The sequence below is a fragment of the Lissotriton helveticus genome, chromosome 5_1, assembly GCF_964261635.1.
Source record: "Lissotriton helveticus chromosome 5_1, aLisHel1.1, whole genome shotgun sequence".
NCBI classification, from domain to species: domain Eukaryota; kingdom Metazoa; phylum Chordata; class Amphibia; order Caudata; family Salamandridae; genus Lissotriton; species Lissotriton helveticus.
In genome coordinates, this window is record NC_136065.1 from 721,384,859 (window position 1) to 721,409,245 (window position 24,387).

Consider the following 24,387-nt stretch of genomic DNA (forward strand, 5'->3'; position numbering starts at 1 on the left):
GATATTCAGACAGACAATCCTCTGGGAGACAGCTGAAACTGTCTCAAGATTATATTGTCATGTGTTTGCATTCCATTTTAAATGTAGAATATTTATGGTATTATTTTATTCTCATTTAAACAGAGATAATCAAACTCGGGAAACGAAGCAGGCAAGTTCATCTGTGACAATGAGCTCAGGTAAGTGGAGTATTTATTGTAAGCGTATTCACTACATGAAAATAATGCATGTTGGCAGATTCATACACAGTTTTATGGGATGATACAAATGGCTGTTGAGGCTCACCCGTGGCCAGTTAATAAGCCACATTGGTGCTGCTGTGCATGCACACGTGTATCAAGGCGGCGTGCCCACCTTCTCTACCCGCTTTTCGTCCTGATGTGATATATTTGCAAATAATTCAGTACCTTTGACCTTCAAGTTCTATTAATTCCACAATTCAGTGTGGCCACTTCCTGTTTCCTTGGCTGATTCTTCCAGGCGAGGGCTCCCTGCGTGGGACTCTTGATCTGCGAGAGTTTGCTTGTGTATCAAAAGGTGAAGGACACATTGACTCTTGATCTTTCTTGAAATCACAGTCTTCCCAGTGACAGCTCAGATGTTACCCTGAAACAGAGAAGCTTCTGTATAAGATACACACCCGAGTGCTGATGTCCCTGTCTACCACAGCCTCCCTGATGGGTAATCCCAAGGAGACAGCACTTTATATGTTAAGGATTTCCAGCCAAAGAATTCTTTAAAGAGGATCTCTTGCTGGCCCGCTGTAGCATCACACCAGACTTTTGGGGACACCGATGCAACACAGTATTTATTCAATTACTCACCAATACCTTTCTATGTCACGTTGAAGTTAATCAAGTCGTAAGTCACCATGCAAGGAGAAAGTTTGGGGATTTGCTAGAACCTATGAATGACACTTCCATTGTGTGAATGCCTGCAAAACAATCAGTATAGTGGCCCGGAAACCAGCTATCCTCTTTCACAAAATGGGCTTTTGAGTTGCTTCCCATGCAGAAATTCATCACAACGTGGTGGACTTCTCCACGAGAACGTCAGGGTTATAGACAGGAAAAGAGAAGTATAAGGTATGCTCGTGGATGGGCCATGTAAGGAAATGTGAACACTCACACAGACAGTTCTTTCTGCATTCACGCAATTTTTGAATGACTATCCAACCAGGGAACCACACAGAAAAGTTCTATTGAAAAAGGCAGGAGGGATTGTGTTTACAGAGTTTTTTCCAGAGTAAGAAAATGAAAGAAACATCCCCTCTATATCAAAGACATGCAACAGAAGGGATTTATCCACAGAGCAAATCATTTTCACTGGAGAAAAATAAGAGGTTTAAAAATACTAGCACAGCTGTGTACAAAACCTGGCCTCATCGTCAGAGTCAGACTGGGACAGAAAATAGACTTGGGCACCAAAATAAAAGTGGTCCCCCATTAGCGACTCCGTTAGCTAAAAAAGAGACCCACATTTGCAAATTGGATAAGTATTCAGCTTGTAAAGACACGTTTGTCTTTACAAACGATATGTTTTTGGAAGAGCATAGGAAACTTCTTGCATTTGTGCTTACTGCAGGTGACGTTTGTGATAGTAATATCAGGGACATCAACGCTAAAAATATGCCCACCAAACCATAAAGAGGCCCACAAGCAGGCAAAAACAAAAGGCTCACAAACTGACCTGTCAGACCAAACCTTTGGACCCTGCCTGATCGCCCTACTGCGGTACAAAAGGGGGTGGTGATGGACGGAGCATCTGAACCAATCAAACACCCACACCCAGTCAAAAGATCTGGGTTTGATCCACCACCGTTCTTTAGCCCACTCTGCCACCCCAGTTCAGACATGGCTATAGGCAAATCAGTCTGACCATGTGCCTCATGGGAACAGTCCAGCCCGAACTGCCAAGCCATGCCTTCCCTGGACCGGAAACAAGCTTCAGAGGACCGGTTTCTGGCATTACAGCCGTCTTCAGCCCGGCTTGCTTGAATCCAGTGGCAAAGTGAGCAAGGGACTCACGTCTGAGCATACCCTGCCACACGTATGGCGTCCAAAAGCGGTACAAAAGGGGGTGGTGATGGACGGAGCATCTGAACCAATCAAACACCCACACCCAGTCAAAAGATCTGGGTTTGATCCGTCACCGTTCGTTAGCCCACTCTGCAACCCCAGTTCAGACATGGCTATATGCAAATCAGTCTGACCCTGTGCCTCATGGGAACAGTCCAGCCCGAACTGCCAAGCCATGCCTTCCCTGGACCGGAAACGAGCTTCTGAGGACCGGTTTCTGGCATTACAGCCGTCTTCAGCCCAGCTTGCGTTGAATCCAGTGGCAAAGTGAGCAAGGGACTCACGTCTGAGCATACCCTGCCACACTTGTGGCGGCCAAAAGCGAAACAAAAGGGGGTGGTGATGGACGGAGCATCTGAACCAATCAAACACCCACACCCAGTCAAAAGATCTGGGTTTGATCCATCACCGTTCTTTAGCCCACTCTGCAACCCCAGTTCAGACATGGCTATATGCAAATCAGTCTGACCCTGTGCCTCATGGGAACAGTCCAGCCCGAACTGCCAAGCCATGCCTTCCCTGGACCGGAAACAAGCTTCTGAGGACCGGTTTCTGGCATTACAGCCGTCTTCAGCCCAGCTTGCGTTGAATCCAGTGGCAAAGTGAGCAAGGGACTCACGTCTGAGCATACCCTGCCACACTTGTGGCGGCCAAAAGCGATACAAAAGGGGGTGGTGATGGACGGAGCATCTGAACCAATCAAACACCCACACCCAGTCAAAAGATCTGGGTTTGATCCATCACCGTTCTTTAGCCCACTCTGCCACCCCAGTTCAGACATGGCTATATGCAAATCAGTCTGACCCTGTGCCTCATGGGAACAGTCCAGCCCGAACTGAAAAGCCATGCCTTCCCTGGACCGGAAACAAGCTTCCGAGGACCGGTTTCTGTCATTACAGCCATCTTCAGCCCGGCTTGCTTGAATCCAGTGGCAAAGTGAGCAAGGGACTCACGTCTGAGCATACCCTGCCACACTTATGGCAGCCAAAAGCGGTACAAAAGGGGGTGGTGATGGACGGAGCATCTGAACCAATCAAACACCCACACCCAGTTAAAAGATCTGGGTTTGATCCATCACCGTTCTTTAGCCCACTCTGCCACCCCAGTTCAGACATGGCTATATGCAAATCAGTCTGACCATGTGCCTCATGGGAACAGTCCAGCCCGAACTGCCAAGCCATGCCTTCCCTGGACCGGAAACAAGCTTCAGAGGACCGGTTTCTGGCATTACAGCCGTCTTCAGCCCGGCTTGCTTGAATCCAGTGGCAAAGTGAGCAAGGGACTCACTTCTGAGCATACCCTGCCACACTTATGGCGTACAAAAGCAGTACAAAAGGGGGTGGTGATGGACGGAGCATCTGAACCAATCAAACACCCACACCCAGTCAAAAGATCTGGGTATGATCCATCACCATTCTTTAGCCCACTCTGCCACCCTAGTTCAGACATGGCTATATGCAAATCAGTCTGACCCTGTGCCTCATGGGAACAGTCCAGCACGAACTGCCAAGCCATGCCTTCCCTGGACCGGAAACAAGCTTCCGAGGACCGGTTTCTGACATTACAGCCGTCTTCAGCCCGGCTTGCTTGAATCCAGTGGCAAAGTGAGCAAGGGACTCACGTCTGAGCATACCCTGCCACACTTATGGCGGCCAAAAGCGGTACAAAATGGGGTGGTGATGGACGGAGCATCTGAACCAATCAAACACCCACACCCAGTCAAAAGATCTGGGTTTGTTCCATCACCGTTCTTTAGCCACTCTGCCACCCCAGTTCAGACATGGCTATATGCAAATCAGTCTGACCCTGTGCCTCATGGGAACAGTCCAGCCCGAACTGCCAAGCTATGCCTTCCCTGGACCGGAAACAAGCTTCTGAGGACCGGTTTCTGGCATTACAGCCGTCTTCAGCCCAGCTTGCGTTGAATCCAGTGGCAAAGTAAGCAAGGGACTCACGTCTGAGCATACCCTGCCACCCTTATGACGACCAAAAGCGGTACAAAAGGGGGTGGTGATGGACGGAGCATCTGAACCAATCAAACACCCACACCCAGTCAAAAGATCTGGGTTTGATCCATCACCGTTCTTTAGCCCACTCTGCCACCCCAGTTCAGACATGGCTATATGCAAATCAGTCTGACCCTGTGCCTCATGGGAACAGTCCAGCCCGAACTGCCAAGCCATGTCTTCCCTGGACCGGAAACAAGCTTCAGAGGACCGGTTTCTGGCATTACAGCCGTCTTCAGCCCGGCTTGCTTGAATCCAGTGGCAAAGTGAGCAAGGGACTCACGTCTAAGCATACCCTGCCACACTTATGGCAGCCTAAAGCGGTACAAAAGGGGGGGGGTGATGGACGGAGCATCTGAACCAATCAAACACCCACACCCAGTCAAAAGATCTGGGTTTGATCCATCACCGTTCTTTAGCCCACTCTGCCACCCCAGTTCAGACATGGCTATATGCAAATCAGTCTGACCATGTGCCTCATGGGAACAGTCCAGCCCAAACTGCCAAGCCATGCCTTCCCTGGACCGGAAACAAGCTTCCGAGGACCGGTTTCTGGCATTACAGCCGTCTTCAGCCCGGCTTGCTTGAATCCAGTGGCAAAGTGAGCAAGGGACTCACGTCTGAGCATACCCTGCCACACTTATGGCATCCAAAAGCGGTACAAAAGGGGGTGGTGATGGACGGAGCATCTGAACCAAACACCCACACCCAGTCAAAAGATCTGGGTTTGATCCATCACCGTTCTTTAGCCCACTCTGCCACCCTAGTTCAGACATGGCTATATGCAAATCAGTCTGACCCTGTGCCTCATTGGAACAGTCCAGCACGAACTGCCAAGCCATGCCTTCCCTGGACCGGAAGCAAGCTTCCGAGGACCGGTTTCTGGCATTACAGCCGTCTTCAGCCCGGCTTGCTTGAATCCAGTGGCAAAGTGAGCAAGGGACTCACGTCTGAGCATAACCTGCCACACTTATGGCGGCCAAAAGAGGTACAAAAGGGGGTGGTGATGGACGGAGCATCTGAACCAATCAAACACCCACACCCAGTCAAAAGATCTGGGTTTGATCCATCACCGTTCTTGGAAGCATGTTTCCGGTCCAGGGAAGGCAAGGCTTGGCAGTTCGGGCTGGACTGTTCCCATGAGGCACAGGGTCAGACTGATTTGCATATAGCCATGTCTGAACTGGGGTGGCAGAGTGAGCTAAAGAACGGTGATGGATTAAACCCAGATCTTTTGACTGGGTGTGAGTGTTTGATTGGTTTGGATGTTCCGTCCATCACCACCCCCTTTTGTACTGCTTTTGCCCCCCATAAGTGTGGCTGGGTATGCTCAGACGTGAGTCCCTTGCTCACTTTGCCACTGGATTCAAGCAAGCCGGGCTGAAGACGGCTGTAATGCCAGAAACCGGTCCTCGGAAGCTTGTTTCCGGTCCAGGGAAGGCATGGCTTGGCAGTTCGGGCTGGACTGTTCCCATGAGGCACAGGGTCAGACTGATTTGCATATAGCCATGTCTGAACTGGGGTGGCAGAGTGGGCTAAAGAATGGTGATGGATCATACCCAGATCTTTTGACTGATGGATTAAACCCAGATCTTTTGACTGGGTGTGAGTGTTTGATTGGTTTGGATGCTCCGTCCATCACCACCCCCTTTTGTACCGCTGATCGCCCTACTGGCCAGTCCGACCGTGCTCATCATTCACAAATCTGAAGACGGCTGGCTTAGTGAGCTTAAGGGTACCACCTCCCTCCAGGTCATCAAGGACTATTTCCATTTCAGAGCTTTCGTTTGATAGCTTAATGCATTCTGGGTATTGTAGTCTTGACTTTTCTCCACTGAACTTATTAGACTAAGACAGCTGAAAACAATGATATGTAGATGAAAAAATTAGGACTGGAGAGTATTCTAGTGACCTAGAGGGAGGTTGTCCCTCTGAACGAGCTAGGACTGCTCTGAAGGTGGTGTATGTCTGACTTGCAGTGTCTCACCAGGATGTGAGTAAATGAGTCTATCCTAGTTACAGAGTAATGGCCTAATTTTGAGTGCTGTGGTGAGTGTAACATCAGACAGCCTTGTTTTACAGTCATTTTCCTCCTGGAGTAAACCGATTGGGCGTACAAGGAAGGTAAAGTAAAGTTGATGCAATGCAAAAAACCTAATTGGAAAGACTATTTTGTCATGTTATTCATCAGTTTTTGGAAGCAGAGTAGAAATTGGATAAAACACGACTTAATACAGTTCACAAATGTTATTTCCCAGGTGCCCTCCTCTCCTGCAGCACTGAGCTAGTGGCCCTAAGATACAGAATACATAGGTCTGTGCACTTTATTCACAAGCAGGCAGAAAACTGGCCCAGGCACCAAAATCAAAGTGGCCCCATTAGTTAATTAGATGGCTAAAAAAAAGTGTCTCGTTTGCATATTGAGGCAGGTTTGAACTTGTAGACACGCTATAGAATTATTTGCAAGGAATGGAAGACTGCATGGATTTGAGCTTGCTGCAGGCAATGTTTTTTTAATATTAGTGGAATAAAGAGTAAAAACCGGCGCAGCAGACTGTTAAATAGGCTCAGAAAACCAGCCCACACACTAGCTTGTCAGACCAGCCCTTCGGTCTCTTCCTGATTGCCTACAAGCCCGTCCAACCTTGTTCACAAGTAGTGTCCAAGTCAAATAAAGATTGTGCCATGTTCCCAGCCAGCATCTTTCTATTCAGGGGCATTCATCATCATCGGTTCTATATTTTTTCTCCTCTCTACTACACTTATGCAATAGGCTGTAAACAACAGTATGTTTATTGTCACAACACGCAATATAAAAATAGTTGAGAATCCAGCTAATATGTCTCATGGGTCGTCACATTTTCTGTTTTGTGACCTTGCAAATTCCATAGTATAATAATAGCATACCATACTAAGAAAGACACCATGTACAGGCCTAAAATATAACTGTGGGCTGGTTGGCTAGGTGGGAAATGTAGTGGGGACACGGTGCCTCCCTCAGATTGAGGGCTATATTCGTTTTGCTAATGGTAGGAATTTTATTTCGAAGCCTTTTTCCATTTAACTGATTTATTACAGTTGCTCACTCCAAATTTCACATTCAGATAGGGCTGATGAAGAGTACCCCATGCAATACATTTAACTCCCAATTAGGCCCTCATTTTGAGGGGCACAGATTAATCCCTGTTATTTCCCTTCCCAATAATCCCGGGACCCCCAAACAGGTAGCACTTCATGTCCCCCAAGTCTTTAAAGAAAGATGGCCGAGATGTACAAAGGTTTTTTCAGCTCACAAAAGGCCTGATTCGCAAAATCGAGACATTTGTGACCTGAAAAAAAGCATTTTTAAATGTACAAAGCCGTATTTGCGATTCAGTAAGCTATTACTGAATCGCAAATTAGATTTGCTAGTCGCTATTAAGAATGGGTGTGCCAGAGGCCTCCTTTCCTAACCTCAAGTTTCACTGGTATGTAGGAATGTTTTGTGACCGGGAATGTGGTTGCAAAATATTCGCACACAAGTTGGTGGTAACCCATTCGCAAACTGGAAGGGGTCCCCAAGGGACTCCTTCCAGTGGCAGCTGCTACTTAGCGGGGTGGCGGGCAGGAGGGAATGAAAACAAAATCATCTACCTGCAGGCCTGCAGCCACCTCTTGGTCCTTTTTGGCCCTTTGGTCGACTCCAGAACTCCAGGAAGCACACAGGCTCCCGAATCCCTTAGCCAATCACAACGCTGCGTGACAGCAGCATTGTTATTGGTCTGAGCACCGCTGTTTGGCACTCAGATAGGGACTGGTAGTCTGTGCATGTTCTCCACAAAGGCTATGCCATACAGGCGGGTGGAGAACATGCTGAGAGCTCATGATTGTTTGGCCGTCCGAAGGCTAGGCAGCCAAACCGTCATGAGCACTTAAGAGAGCGCTCACCACTCCTCCCCCTGCTCCTGTGACAGCCCAGTCACACTGCTAACCAGCTGAGGTGCAATGAAAAAATGTTAATAACATTGCGTTATTATCATTTTATTTTTCCTTTTTCAACTGCTCACTGAGTAGTGGGGCTCGCTCCTCCGCCTTAGTGGTGGAGCTGCCGTTGACCCCTTTCCCTTTGTGAATGTGGGTGCCAATGTTTCTGGTTCCACGGACCACTGCCTACTCTTGAAAAATTAAAAGGAAACTCTTCATTTTTCTTTTTTAAATGCATCCCATTTTCCTTTAAGGAAAAGGGCTGCATTTCAAAATATAAACTATTTTATTTAAAAAGTAGTCAAAGAAACGGTGGTCTGCTGGTCCCAGCAGGCCACCATCCCTGTGACTGCTAGCCATTCCCATTGAGTTGCAAATTGTGACCCACCTTATGAATAATAATGAGGCAGATCCCTTGATTACCAATTGGGAATCGCAAACAGTGTAAAACACACTGTTATACATAGCTGTTTGTGATTTCCTAATGGCGAAACCCCAATATTCACTATTAGGAAATCGCACACAGAAGTCTATGTACATCAGGCCTGAAATCCACCATTCAATATTCTGCAATTAAGTTGGACCTTGGGGACGTTTTTAGTTTTTCATTTTTGTATGTTATTGCATGGTACCTGATGGCAGGCCTGATGTAGAATTTAGCCTGATGGTTGATAGCAGCATAATGTCATCTTCCTGCCATCTTTAGGCCTATTTACACTCCTTTACCCTCATACATTACATAGATATCAAAAGACAGCATTATTTATGAACCAGTTTCAAGTAAACATTCCACAAACAAAGGGCCTTGTTCGGGTCCACATACAAATGCATACTGTTCACTTCCAGGGGATACTCATCAAAGTCATAAGCACTGAATAGTCCTGCCCACGTGCGGGGACCCCTGTAATAGTTTGAGGAAAGAGAGAAAACCCCACTCGTTCCAGGGAACAGGGTACAGTAGACAACAAAGTCAAAAGAGGAATCCCTGGAATTATTACCTTTGTACTCACTCTCTCATTTATTGTATATTTCATACATTCAGTGAACCTTAAAGTAAATGTAATTATCAATTTAGCACACTAGAATGTAACGTTTACAATCTTCTTTATTTGATCATATAAAATGGAAGTAAAACGTTATATCTCCTATTTTAAAATTCAGAAGAAGTTTCTGAAAATGTGCCCAATTAAAACAACATCAAAGAAAAAGGCATGATGTGACATTATATACACATATTCACAGTATCTCATCAGGTCTATACAAATTAAAAATTAGAAAAGAAAGTTTTTGTCCTTTTTTTATAAAACAAAAGAGAACAATACGTTACAGTAACACAGTATAACAGTTTATCACAATTTAAAACTAAGAAGAATTCTAATCATCACAAAATCACAGTACATTAGTAAAGAACCCCTTGCTCACAGTAGCTTAAGGTATTCTTGCTACACATTTACATGATCCAAAAAAGCCTATACATTTCTTATTTTGGGGAGTACAGTACCAATAGTTTATGGATATGTGTTATTCCCTGAGCTCTATTTGGATTCTATTTACGGAACAGTGCGTCGACGCGTTTCGGTGTCAAACACATGCAGCGGAACTTTCCCTATACAAAATGAGGAGCCAATAGAGGTGAGAATATGCACATGACTGTGATAACAAATAGGGATGAAGCGAATAATATGTTGTAGATGATGATAAGAAAAGATCTCTCAACATGTTACCATCCTTACATTTATCTTTCTATATATACAGAAGGATACCACAAATTTTGGAAACGATGACCCCAAGATTTATCCTGTCCTGAAGAAGGTGTTACAATATCCATGTGTTTGACACCGAAACGCGTCGACGCACTGTTCCGTAAATAGAATCCAAATAGAGCCCAGGGAATAACAGATATCCATAAACTATTGGTACTGTACTCCCCACAATTAGAAATGGATAGGCTTTTTTGGATCATGTAAATGTGTAGCAATAATATCTTAAGCTACTGTGAGCAAGGGGTTCTTTACTAATGTACTGTGATTTTGTGATGATTAGAATTCTTCTTAGTTTTAAATTGTGATAAATTGTTATACTGTGTTACTGTAACGTATTGTTCTCTTTTGTTTTTATAAAAAAAGGACAAAAACTTTCCTTTTCTAATTTTTAATTTGTATTGACCTGATGAGATACTGTGAATATGTGTATATGATGTCATGTCATGCCTTTTTCTTTGATGATGTTTTAATTAGGCACATTTTCAGAAACCTCTTCTGAATTTTAAAATAGGAGATATAACGTTTTACTTCCATTTTATATGATCAAATAAAGAAGATTGTAAACGTTACATTCTAGTGTGGTAAATTGATAATTACATTTACTTTAAGGTTCACTGAATGTATGAAATATACAATAAATGAGAGAGTGAGTACAAAGGTAATAATTCCAGGGATTCCTCTTTTGGCTTTGTTGACCCCTGTAATAGTCCTGCCCATGTGCGGGGACCCCGTAGAATATACAAAATACATATATATGTATGCTTAGCCCAAAAACATGTATGTAGTACCTTCAAACATACATATACATAAACATGCAGCCTAACATCATTCAACAGGCTAAAATGCTAAAATTGCTTTGGATTTTTCATTTAAAATAAAAATAAGTTTATATAGCATTTCTGTAACAAAGAACATGCACTCCTCTAGTGTTCCAACACAGCCTTCTATTTTCAAAGAAAAAGGCAAGTAATAGCAGACAATTAGCCCATAGGCTACATAGATAAAACCATAACAGTAATAAACTGCCACTCTGCCTTTAAGACCTCCCTGCTCCCATCATGCACCACAGGTGCCAGTTAGGTCAGGTCTTTTCTACGGTAAACTAACATGTAGGACTCATGAAGCAAGACAGGAAACACTACAGTACTAAAAATATTTGTCCGCGGAGGTGGGCGGAGTTGCTTGTGACTTTGATGAGTATACCCCCTGGAAGAGAACTAGGATTACAGCTAAGTAACTTATCCTTCTCTTCCAGGGATACTCATCAATAGTCATAAGCTCTGAATAGAATAGCAAGGCCATACCCACTATCCCGTGGACGAATATCACCATAGTTACAGCAAAACACTCCAAGGATAAATCATCCAAACAGATTCCTTAGAGAGGCTTGCCCAAACTGAGCATCCACCCGAGTGTCAGAGTCTAAACAGTAATTGCAAGTAAATGTATGCACTGATCGCCATGTGGGCGCTTTAACAATCTCTGCAATAGGTACATTTTTAAGGAGAGCTGCGTTAGAATCCTTTCCCCTGGTAGAATGCACCCTTGGTTTGCCTGGGAGAAGTTTGTTGGCCAACTGGTAAAACAATGTGATACATGAGAGAATCCATCTAGATATGGACTGTTTGGAAGCTGCACATGAACTGTTTGGAAGCTGCACAACCAGCATTTATGGAACCATAGTTTACAAACAGGCGGTCTGATTTTCTCAATGCTTTGGTCTTGTCTAGGTAGAACTTCAGTACCCCCTTAAGGTCTAGTGAATGTAAGGCCCTTTCTGCGGGATTTGAAGGATTAGGAAAAAAAGTAGGAAAAGTGATAGTTTGGTTGACATGAAAATCCGAGACCACTCTAGGCAGAAAACTCAGATGGGTTCTAAAGACCAACCTGTTTGCATGAAAAATTATATATGGTTCTTTAAAAACGTACATGTTTTTGGCTAAACATACATATATATATATGTGTGTTTTTTTTATATGCTCTGGGGTCCCCGCACATGGACGGGACTATTCCTGGGGTCCTCGCACGTGGGCGGAACCATTCAGTGCTTATGACTTTGATGAGTATACCCCTGGAATTGAACTAGGATTACAGGTGAAAGACTTTTAATGGGCTAACAATGGGACTGCATTAATACGGTCAGATTCATCCTCCTTTCCCTCTACATTGACCCACTACATATAAGAGGCCGTACTAGTGTTGTTTGGTCTGTGCTGTTGCACTGTGTTGTCGCTCTTAAGGAGTCAATACTCGCAGGGGAAGTGTGCACTTGGATCTTTTCTTCGCTCATATAAGAGCTATTGCTTATGCTGGTAAGATGGCTCAGTGAGTTAAAGCATGCACAGAATTCTACTGTGTGTTGCAAGTTAGGAGACTGAACATCCACAAAGGGTACTCCGACTTTCATTATCCCTAGATTGGTAAATTTAGTATAATTAAGCAGGGTCATGTTGAAACATGTCAAACAGTAAGTACCCCCACTGCAGTCACTCCTCCCTATGGGAATAATCACCTCCTCGTTACAGTGGCTGCTTGTCTGGTGATTCCCAACAGTGGTATATTGGGGGCGTAGGGGCAATCAGGACGGTGTACCGCAGGGCCATTTTCCAGTTGCAAGAGTAACTCGCAATAGTACAGGGGCATTAGGGAGAGCGAGCAAGCCCAGACAGATTAATTTGTGTAGGTTACCCTGCTCCAGCATGTGCTGCGTCTAATCAATGTTCTGAAGATTGTGTCCAGCTAGCCAATAAGAGAGCCATTGAAGCTGCCCCGCTGGACAATAAGCTTTGAAATCTGGCACCCCCAGCCCACCTCCATGCCACGATAACTGCAGTTTAGCAAGGCTAAGTAGTCTCTTGCCGGTGCGCCACACCAGATCTATCAGGGCGAGAATTCAGTAATCTTAAAAATCGAGCAAGAATCACGAAAGAGCAAAGGAGGCGTGGCAGCATCACCCTTTTAACAAGTGCCAGCCGACCTGCCATCGACAGTAGGAGCATGATCCAGAATGCACTCTGTGACCTAAGGGAGTTGATCCCCTTCTGGAGTTTCCCCTCAAACAAATCCAGCCAGTCTCTGTAGATTTGTATCCCTAAATATCTAAATGTAGTGGGTGCTACTTGTATAGCCTAGTCTCCAAAGGGTATGGTCAGTCTAATGGGCATATCCACAAAGAGAAAAGCATGGAATTTGTCAATATTAATGGAAAGCCCTGAGAGCGTCGCATAGAATCAAAATGTATAAGCTACTGTGGGCAGATTCATACTGAGGTCTTCGGTATACTGTATTATACCATCCGCAGTCAAGGATGTTACATGAATTGTGGGCAGGTACGGTATTCCCCAGTTGTTTGCTCCATGCCAGAGCCGCCGCACTAGCGGTACAAGTGCAAAAACTAATAGTAACGGGGATAGTGGGCAGCCCTGTCTAGTACCACAGAAAATGGGGTATGCATCTGAAATGTGTTCGCCCGTCCATACCTGTGCTGTAGGGGAGGTGTATAAGAGTTCAACCCATCAGACCTAATTCTTAATTGGAAGTATTTCCAAAGTGTATGAGGGCGGCCAACATATAATCCCAGCCCAGGGTTTCAAAAGCCTGGCTTAGGTCCAGTGAGACGCAGTCTGCCTGTGGATATTGTCCCCTGGCCGCATCTATAACATGATAAAGTCAATGTTTGTTTAGGGAGGCACTGCGGCAGGGAACAAAGCCACATTGATCTGTGTGTTTAAAGGTAGAGAGTAGCGGGAGAAGCCTGTGCGCCAATATCTTACTCAGAATGTAATACTGAGTGTAGAGTAATGACAAGGGCCTTTAGGAGGACATATCATTGGGGGCCTTACCAGCCTTTAGTAGGGAAGTGGGGGAAGTGGGGAGAAATACAGGCGTTCCAGTTGCGGCGTCAGGTGGTTAATAAAGGTGGTACCAATCTTAACTGGGAGTCCATCTGTTCCCGGGGTTTTGTTGCGGGGCAACTGCTTAATGGCCACCCGAATTGTGCCTGCAGCTAGTGGGGCAGCGTGAACCTCCCTGTTCACTGCAGGTATCTGAGGCAGGTTCAAGTTGCTCAAAAAGGCATGGATGGCCAACGGTCCAGCAGGGGGAGGACCTGAGTATAGGTCCGCATATTAATCGCATAGGGCCATATTATCGTCAAGTTGTGTAGTTGAGTGGACCATTTGAGGTATAAGGGTATGAAGGATTGGAATGGGTTAGGGTATCTCTCTGATCTTCTGGGCCAATAGAGTACCGGATTTATCAGCCTCAGAATGCAATTTCTGCACATATGTCCATTAGTCTATGACATGCAGCCACTCGAGGAGTTAAGTGTAATCTATTCTTGCTGCTTGTAGTTCCAGTGCATGTGTTGCATCCTCGACCACAGCCTGTTCCAGCAAACCCAACTAGCCCTCTACGCGGGTCAGCTCGCAGAGAACAGTTTGGTGGGCTCCCACAGTTGCGCTAATAGATGTCCCTCTTACCACTATTTTAAATGCCTCCGACTCTACTAATGGTGAGGAGGCTGTGTTTGTGTTTTCCACACTATAGGTATCTATTGTTTTCGCCAATGTGTCCCGGAATACCCCATCTTCCAGTAGTCAAGGGAGTTAGTGCCACGTCTAATGCAAAATTCAACTGGAGAAAAAATGGTTCATAACATACTGAGAAAGAGACCAAGAATGCATCTAAAATATTACTGGGAGCAGGTTGGCTTGGTAAGGGCGGTGGGGCAGGAAAGGGGGGAAGTCGACAGATAATGGAATAGGGAAAATAAAATAAATAAATAAATCCTACTCCTCCATCTGTCGACATTGCCCCCACTGCCCCACCGCGCTTACCTGCACGGACCGCTGCTGTTGACTAGGTAAATAATATAGTGGGTACTCGGTATTGACGCCTTTTTAAGTTTAATTGGTTAATTACAATTGTTAACTCCGAATTTCACAATCAGATAGGGCTAATGAAGAGTACCACACACAACATATTTCACTCCCAAATAGGCCTTTGATATACACAGAATAATCCCTGTTATTTCCATGCCCAGGAATTACCATTACCAGGGAGTCCCTGTAATTCTGTAGGTGGGTAAGTAACTGGTATTACAAGCTTTTGGGGCATAATGTGGGGAGAGTAGATTCCTCCGAAAGATTCAATTGAACTGAAGAATTACTTCCTGGGCATGAGCAGATTCTACTTACACTTATCAAACTAGAGGTGTCATAGTAGCAGTTATGCAAAAGTAGCCATGGTTAGCCAAAAATGGGTGCAGGCTTTGTAGTTTAGCTACCAATAACATGCCTGTATGCTAGTGTTATCTGCTACCATATATTTTCTTTTAATTTTCCTTTTCAAAGTGTTAACATGTATTCTCATTTCATGCATACAGAATCAAGAAAGCATTTTAATATGTTCTGCAAACATGTCTAGCTAACATCCCCACACATTTGGAAAATTCAAATTTTCAAAAACGAAATAATCATTTTCACATCTAACAAAGAATTTGGATCATTTAAAGGCAAATACACAGAACTTGATCTTACAATGAAACACACACATGTTAAGTCCTCCCTGTGTGTTGAAACCGATGTTGGCCATGTTGGTCGAACTGTGATGATATCGCCATTAATGCCTACATTACCCAGCGCATGCATTAGTCAGTTTGGTTATCCAATTCAGCGACAGAATTTAAATCTACATAACGTAAATATAATACACACCACTTTTTTATAGATGCAGGTCATACTCATCAAATATATGTGGAAACACTGATCAGTGGTACTTACTGTAGCCATTACTTCTGCTTCAGCATTTCTTTTACTGTAGTCCGAGCGTGCATTGGTCAGACAGAGTTGTGTGAAGGCCAGCAGAAATACATCATTTATAGTTGCCTATTGTTAGAATCAAGGAAACCTTGCTAACTGGACTCATTAAACCAGGTCCTGCTTCTTTTGAGCCATTATTGCCATTCAACAAGGCTCTTGTAGGCACTCTGATGGCTGCTTGGTCCAGCCATGCATGACCCTCCAGCCAGTTGACCTATTTCCATCAACATAGGGTGGCCCATGATTTTGTAACATGGCACCTATGCCTGATAGCCTAGTGGTATAGACACCAACAACTAAAGTCACTACTAATGCCTTTCCGAACAGTCCTCTGGATACAGTGTCAGAAAGTATTTATGCCTTCAGAAAGAGATTGTTCTCTTTGGCCAGTTTGGCCTTAAGATCCTTGAACATAGTGTACTTCTGGGCAGGGGCACTGGTGCGGTATGTGACATGGCCAGCAAAATCGTATTGGCTATCCCGGAAGACCTCATGGTCTTGCTGACTTAAATGATATATGATGGCCTGAGTTCAGCTAAGAATATCTTGCGTGCTAGTTTGGACACCTTGGAATGTGTCGGCGTATATATTGTCATGAGTGTAGTGTTTAGAAAGCTTGCATGGATATGATACGCCAAATATTCAGGAGATGTCCAGGCACTCTTCAGGACACGCCTTTTGATGGCTCTGGATTATTTAGAAAGTTGATTTGGTGCTCAAGCGATTTAAGGACAGTCTAGCGATGGCACTATCCTTTGGGCTCGTGTCTCCCGCCAAGCAGTTCCACTAGAAGTACTGGATATATAGGGTTTCTAGAAGCGGACTAGCCTAGGGAAAAAGACGCACTTTCCAACCTGTGCAGCAGCTACAGTCCCAGTCATTTTGAGGCAGAGTTAGTGGTTTTGCTGGAGCCTTTTGCACCAGCAGAGACAGCTCTTCTGTACCTCTTCAGCCCCTGCTGCAGCAGCTATCAAGTCACTTTAACTTGCCATCATAGGCCCAGTTGGAAACAGGATACAACTTTTCCTCCCCAGCTGGAGAACCATCATGTTGAACAGATTGATTTTACAAATCATTCGAAGGGTCTAGGCCCTGCTTTTCAATTACTGTCCACCCCATTCCCACATCATAGTAACTGTCAGCAGATCAGCTTGCATTCTTGCTGCCATCTCACACCTGCCTGCTTCAGAGAGAGGCTAAGGGCACTATCTGTGCTAATTCCTCCTACTATACTTGCACTGGACTTTCATCCACCTAATGCCTTTCTGTGTAAACAAAAATTCAAGATGCTAACTCTGCCCCACTTTAGACCCAGGAGGTGGATGATATCCCAGCACTTACTGGATGCATATTTTAATATACCCGCCCTGCCGTCCAACAGCCATTATCTGCATTTCACTGTGGGGTTGGAACATTTTCAATTCGCTGTGCTTCCCTTTTGTCTTACCTCGTCCCTTCAGGAGTTTATGAATGTGATGGCAGTGGTCAATGCTTATCTTTGGAGGCCAGGCAGGCATGAATTCCATACCTCAATGACTGGCTGCTCAATACAGGCTTGATGCAATCAGTCTTAGACCACCTATGAGTGATGGACCAACTCCTGACATCTTTGCAGTTTTCCATCAATGACCTGAAAGTCCCATCTGTGCCCTGTGTAGAGGATTCACTTCACTGACGCTGCACCTGGTGGTATTCACGGCCTTTCCACAGGCACAGTGATTCCAGGACCTTCAGGATATGACCATGACCATGATCTTTTAGGCTCAACCCTGGGTCTCAGTGAGGACAGCTGTGAGGTACTTTGAGCCCTACCCTTCTGCATACTCTTCGGCCTGAATGCCAGATGGCATATGCATGCCCTGCAGTAAAACCTCAGGCTTCAGTGGGCCCCGTATTGAGGGCTGCCTTTCCATCTCCATCCAGATTTTATAGGAGATGGCACAGGATCTTTTTGTGGTGGCAGTTAAATGCCTGTTTTTCCTGTGTTAGGTCACTCTCCCTTCCCCACCAAGACTTCACGGTTGTGACATACACATCACTGTTAGGTTTGGAGCATGGGGCACCTGTGAGATGTGGTGATCGGAGGCCTCTGGTCTCTTGGGGCGAGCCTGAGGTACATAAACCTGCTGGAGTTCCCTGTACTCCATCTAGCACTGGTGAGCTTCCTTCCATCCATCAAGGGGAGGTTGGTGCATATCGTCACAAGCAATACAACTGCCACATGGTACTGCTATTACAAATTAATGGGGCAACCCAATCATAGTCAAAGGGCCTGGGTACAGTATAATATGAAAAACAAGTGCTCCTGGACTGAATTGAGAAAAAACGCAAAGTGAGGAAAATTCATCATTTGGGGTTGCCTGTTTAATAAACCACTAGAAATCAATACTGACAGATCACAAATTACTTGAGAAATTCGCACCCTGAAAGAAAAAAGAAAAGAAAGGAAATACAAACTACACCCACAATTTTCTGTTACATATAATCCATTTTTATATATTCAAAATTAAATGCAAATAAAACGGTAAAGTCATTACCATGCAAGTTGGCGACGTAAACAGGTTGCTCGAGGAGAAAAGAGTGGGGAGAGATGTGCTTGTGCTTGGAAAGAAAGTGTGAATATCACAGGCTGTAGAGTATCAAGATATTTCCTGTTTTGGGTAGATGCTGGTTATAGAGGAAAACCTGTACAGTGTGACCTGTCTACAACATTATTTTTTACAATACATTTTTCCTTATTCTGTAGGTTCATTGATGCAACATCCGATAATAGAGCACAGTGATCAAATGTGGTAGAGGCCCTTGCTTGGGGGTATTGGTCGACGTTTCGACCCGACTTATGCGTACATGGTACTGCAGCACACAGGGTAGAGTGGAGTCCTGGGACCTGTGTCATGATGCTTTATGCCAGTGGAAGTGGCTAAAATAACAGAACATCTTTCTCGTAGCCAACCATCAGGCAATGTCGGTCATTGCCAGAGCAGACGTGGGCTGGTGGATCACAAGTGGCAACACCACCCAAAGGTGGGAAGAGACAAGTTTGACCAGTGGCATATGACCTGGTTAGAACTGTTCACAGCTGGTGAGAATATGCAGTGTTATCTCTGTTGTTCACTGGAGTTTCCTTCAAGAAACTCACTAAAAGCTGCATTCGGACATGACATGAGTCTCATTTACATCTTCCTGCCACAGCCCTTCCTGGTTCACGTTCTGAGGAAATTCAGGTCAGACCGGGCCAAGTCATCTTAATAGCATTGGACTAGGCTAGGAGAGTATGTTATCAGACCTCCTCAAACCACCGATCCAGCTGCCACTTCTGGTGGACGCCCTTTCTCAGCAACAGAGGAGGGTCCTGCCCCCGAGTCTCTGCCACCTAGACTGAGTGGTGACAGTTAAATATGTTTGATCTATCACCTGCAGTAGTCGATGTTTTCCTTACATCCAAGTGCACTTTGACAAACTCCATCTACTGGAAGAAGTTTGTTGTGTGGTGTGGTGATCATCATGCCAACCATCTGCAGGCCAAGCTTTTGGATGCATTATCATCTAGATACTCAAAGAGTAGGTTAGTAAGAGATGAAAGAAAGGAGTATGGGAGCATAAAACTCTCCTATGCCACTGGCCCTTCTAAAAAAAGTTATTACCCACAAGATTGGCAACCGTACCAACCGAATATTTCTAATGTACAAAGAGCGCTCTCGAGGCACTCCCCTGAAGGATTGCGGACTCATTCAACCCGGGCCAAGACTGCCATAATAGCACTAGCATTGAGGTGTGCCGGTTCTGGACGTCTGCCCGGCTGTGGCATGGACATCAGTGTACGACGTGTTCACAAAACTCTACTTCCTTAACAGCCAGCTCTTACAGGAAGGCCATTTTGCCTGTTTGGTCCAGTAAGACTTTGTGGTATGAGCCTACTCTCTATTCTTAAACTGAGCAATCTGCAGTTAGAATTATCCAGCAGAAGTTACCTTGACAACGCTCTTTCTAGTGGATCCTCTGTTTAACTACGGATTCCACACTGCCATCCCATCACCCCATACTGTGAAGTGGGCTTCTGGGCATCGTAAAATGTTCTAAGGTAAATTTTGGCTACCTGTCACCTGCTGTTTTTTTCGTAATTCTCTGTGTCTGTGGAAGCTGAAGACGAAAGAAAGAACTTTTTTTATCAGTGTGCAGAGGTGGCACTTATATGCAGCTCTGCTCTGTCACTTCCAGGGCGTAGCAGAGTCACTGCGAAGCCATACGTCTCGGTGCTCTGGAGTATTGCTGAGAAAATGATCCACCATAAAGAGGGTTACTGAAGGTACAAAATCATATGCCCCCACTGCCACACATAGTAAGTCATCATTGGGTACATTTCCACAGGTATGCTAATGGCACCGAAATGCACATCTGACTGAACACCAATCTGAGAGACAGACAAACTTCACAGTTTGCCTAGAGCACTTGAGCCATGGGAGCCTGTTGATGAAGCACCATTTCTTATGCCTGAATTGAAAATCAGAGCTCCAGGACTAGAACGTTCAGACGGACTGGATTCCTCCTTCCACATTTTGCAAAGTAGACCATCTGGAGATCATTTTAGGTGCATATCTGTTCTTTACTCCTCCAATCAATGCTGTAGTATTCTCCTACAAATGCAAGGCACCTATCAAATGTAGCTGACAAGAATCCAAGCATTTGGATGGCTGTACAATTGTGCGATCTAACGGTTCCCAAAAATTCAAAGACAGATTGCAAAGAGTTCAAAATGATGCAGCAAAACTCTTTCTTAACTTTTGGAAATGTACCCGCTGAAACTAGAAATGGAATCTCTCGATGAGCTTCCAGTGGAATCAAGGGGTAAATTCACAATTCACTGCAGCATTCAGAAGGCCTTTCAAAGGAAATGATCTGGGTGCCTTCGAGTTCAGGCTCTGCCACACTCTGAACCTCCGTTCACCCAACCTGCTCTGGATTCATCAGTGGAGAATTGGAGGCTGGTCTCGAAATCCATGGCCCCGGATCATGGAACGCCTCAAACCCCAGTTTTAAGAGCAGATGTTAACCATGGTTATTTCAGAAATCTCCAGAAAACTGAAGGCTTCAGCCTTGTTATCCTTTGAAAAGATAGTCGCATAACACTTCACCTTTATTTAGACTCTACCTACGCTTGACACCTACCTCTGTACCCTTTGCACCATTGAAGTCTATTTATAGTTTGATCCGTTCACGTTTTTAACGTTTTGTAGTTATTTTACGTATATGTATTTTATGAAAATGTCTTTAATTGTTATGACATATTTGTTGACACTATGAAGTTCTTGATTGATTGACATAAGAACTCCTGAGGTGTGACTACAATGAATTTTGTTTATCTCTCAGTCTCTATTTTCTATTCTATGCAGTGCTCAGTTGTATTCACAAGGTAAAATATAGACTCTACAAAATTTCCAAATAAATGAATCATCTCTTCTTTATCAGTGGTCGGTTGTATTCGCAGACGTGTTGTTTCTTTACAAAACCATGAAATAAATAAATGAATTATCTCTTTTAATGTACTGTACCTTGTTCACAGAAGATGCCTTAGAGGAACAGACAGAGTCATCGCTTTCAAACTGTATTATATTGTCATTGCATTTATTTTATTTATTTATTATTTTATATATGTATAGCACTTGTAAAGCGCGCAATCACCTCAAGAGGCATCCTGGCGCTGGCAGTGACAGAGGCAAAGAGGGCTGGCGAAAGGGGACGGCTGATGGTTAAGGCAAGCGTGGAAAAAGCCAGGTTTTTAGCTGCTTTCTAAAAGCAGGCAGGCAGTTAATCTGCCTAAGTTCCATAGGCAGAGAATTCCAAAGCTTGGCCGCAGCCACACTAAATGATCTGCCTCCAGCTCTAGATCTTTTAAACCTAGGTACAGCTACCGCCCTGGCCAGAGAAGAACGCAAGTTACGGGCCGGTACATACCATGAAAACATCCTTTGGAAACAGACCGGGCCCCGCCCATGAAGGGCTTTGAAGGTCAAGCACAGGGACTTAAAGGTCACCCTCTCCCTCACAGGGAGCCAGTGTAACTGAGCCAGGGCCGTAGCAGAGGAGGATCTCGTAGGCCAACCTAAGGCCAGTGCGACAGCTGCAGACTGGAGTCTCTGAAGCCTATCCATAAGGTAGCTCGGGGACTCCAGCAATAAAGCATTGCAGTAATCTAACCTGCTTAGCACAGTACAACGTACCACCTCTATCCGTGCAGTGGGCGGTAACAGGGGCAGGATTTTTCTCAGGAGACGAATGATAGCCATACAGGTAGCTACCACCTTAGAAACCTTAGAAATCTTTATAAAGGATTTACTATGATTGACAAAGCATTGTAGTGCTTTATGGTGTCTCGCACACTACTCTAGAACCCAAGGGCAGTAGTTTATCCAGAGGTTACTCTTTGGTATTAGTTATTGTTTATTGTTGTTTTTTGGAATCAGTCTTGTGCACCCAAGGAGCCATACGATGCATTTATTCTAGTTTCTTCTGAAATCTTTTACTTTATTTAGTCTTTATTTCGATTTATCAAATCATTAAAGACAGCAATACATCAATAAACTCATGTTATAGAGAATTCAATCACAGACTAAAAAATATTGCAACCCAGCCATACAAATGTTTGGTATTAATATAACCAGTATAAGAAATTGACATAAAACCATAAATTAATCCATCCTGCTATACATTAGTATTTCCAAATAAGAAAGCAGGGAAATGTAAAAACACTTACATAAGAACATAATTAAAACCGTCCTACAGACTGACATATTTTTAAAAAGAAAATAACTCCATTGGCCTAATTATAATAAGGGGGTTAGCCCATTACATATAAGCTCAGTTCCAAGCCTTGACAATTTTACTGCAAATAGCCCACATCCAGCCTAAAAATTTTGCTAGGGCAATTATTATGGGCTCGCTTGTATCTGTTTTTAAAATCCTTAATGCCTCTGTACCTTCCCTGGTCCCAAGGTTTAAACAGACTGGTTTGAGCCATCTGTGCCGATTGGCTTTATAGGCTGGGCAGACAAAGAGAATGTGTGCTATGGTTTCCCGCTGCGACAGACATGTGTTACATTTATCATCATTCAGGAGGTGCCATTTACAGGTAAAAGACTTTATTGGGAGTGAGCCCACTCTGTATTGGTGATACAATTTCCTGTCTAATGGTACCGTGATATGATCCCAATAGGGTTCGTAGTGGTACTCATGTTTCCTCTCCAGGAAATCCCTTGTCAGAGTTGGACTCGTAATGGACGAGAAATGTTTCATCCTAACCATGTCCCAATAGGTTGTCTTAAACTCTTTTTTCGATGGAAGGGGGTTCACTTCGGGGTTTTCCCATAAACCATCCTTCCCCATGTCGCTCAAGGTGGTTTTAATCTTAGTCAGCCAAGGGATCTTGTGTGAGGTGTCAGCCTGCCTAATTTCTAGCAGAGCTTGGGCATACAGAGACAATTCGGGAGTAGCCCATAATCTTCTCCATAGTGCCACTGGTCTAAAGCAAGTAATATCCTCTAACTGGTTGCAGCCCAAATCAAGGTAAAGGGGTAGCAGGGGGGTCGATGATGGTAGGGAGAGCAGAGTTCTCATAAACTTGTTCTGGGCTACAATCAGTGGTGTTAAATCTGAAAAGCCCCATAGTTTTGCCCCATAAAGTACAGAGGTAATAATTTTAGAATTTTAAATCTTCAGCACAGGAGCCACAGGTTTTGTGTGGGACAGTCTCTGCTGCTTCACTAGGGCGCCTCTCAATTGGGCGTGTTTGAGAGCCAACTTATTGATCTGGGGTTTCCATTTCAATTTACTTTCAAGGGTGACTCCTAAATATGTAAAAACGTCTGTTTGCTCTAGCTGTACATTATTCATAAAAACCCTCCCTCTAATGGCCTTTCGGTTGTGGAGGACCATAAACTTTGTTTTCTCCACATTAACCTTGAGGTCATGTTCACGGCAAAACTCCTCAAACCTGGTGAGGGCTAGCTGTAGCCCTCTCTGAGTCTTTGATGGTATTAGAGTGTCATCCGCGATCATTAACAATGGTGTTTTCTGACCAGCTAGAGATGGAGCATCTGTTGGGTAATTCGAGTAGTATTCTACAGCCCTGTTAATAAAAAGGGAGAACAGGGTCGGGGCAAGCACACACCTCTGACGTACCCCCTTGGCGATGGGAAACGTGTTCGTGACTTCCCCATTCACACCCCAGCATACCTGAGCAAAGTTTGAATTATGCAGGGTGATTAGGACAGCCAACAATTCTTGCGGCATCCCCATGTCATAAAACGTGCTTCACATTTTGTCACGGGGCACCAAATCGAAAGCCGATTTTAAGTCAATAAAGGCTGCAAATAGTGTGCCGCCTCCTAGGATCACCACCCTCCAGTAGATGATCTCAAACCTGAGGATCTGGTCGATGGTGCCTGTATGCGCCCAGAACCCAGCCTGCATGGATGATAAAATGCCCGTCTCATCCATCCATCGTCTGAAATCCAGAAATACTTTCATCTCTTGGGAACCCCCACACAATGATACCTGAAAGACAAAAAAAACAATATGAATATGAGATATTTGTTGGGACAGCAATGATCCCAGCATTGGCTATAGGCGTGAACACTCTCCTGAGTGCTTAGGAAACTGGTGTCCTGATTTGTATTTTGTCCTGAAGCACTCCAGCTGAGTCTGTGTGCTGAGGCCTAGGCCTGTTCTTGCCTAAGCAAAGGTTCGGAACCTGTTCTGT

The 24,387-nt window shown here is 44.6% G+C and overlaps 1 protein-coding gene across 41 annotated transcripts in view; it reads left to right on the forward strand.

Moving 5' to 3' along the window:
* SORBS1 (sorbin and SH3 domain containing 1) overlaps positions 1–24,387 on the forward strand; it is a 1,860,906-nt gene that overhangs the window by 1,177,626 nt on the left and 658,893 nt on the right. For all 41 annotated transcript variants that reach the window (XM_078643144.1, XM_078643174.1, XM_078643143.1 and 38 more), the window contains one exon: positions 124–179. In XM_078643144.1, coding sequence (XP_078499270.1) covers positions 170–179 — 10 coding nt within the window. In that variant the 5' untranslated portion in view covers positions 124–169. The remainder of the gene's footprint in view (positions 1–123; positions 180–24,387) is intronic.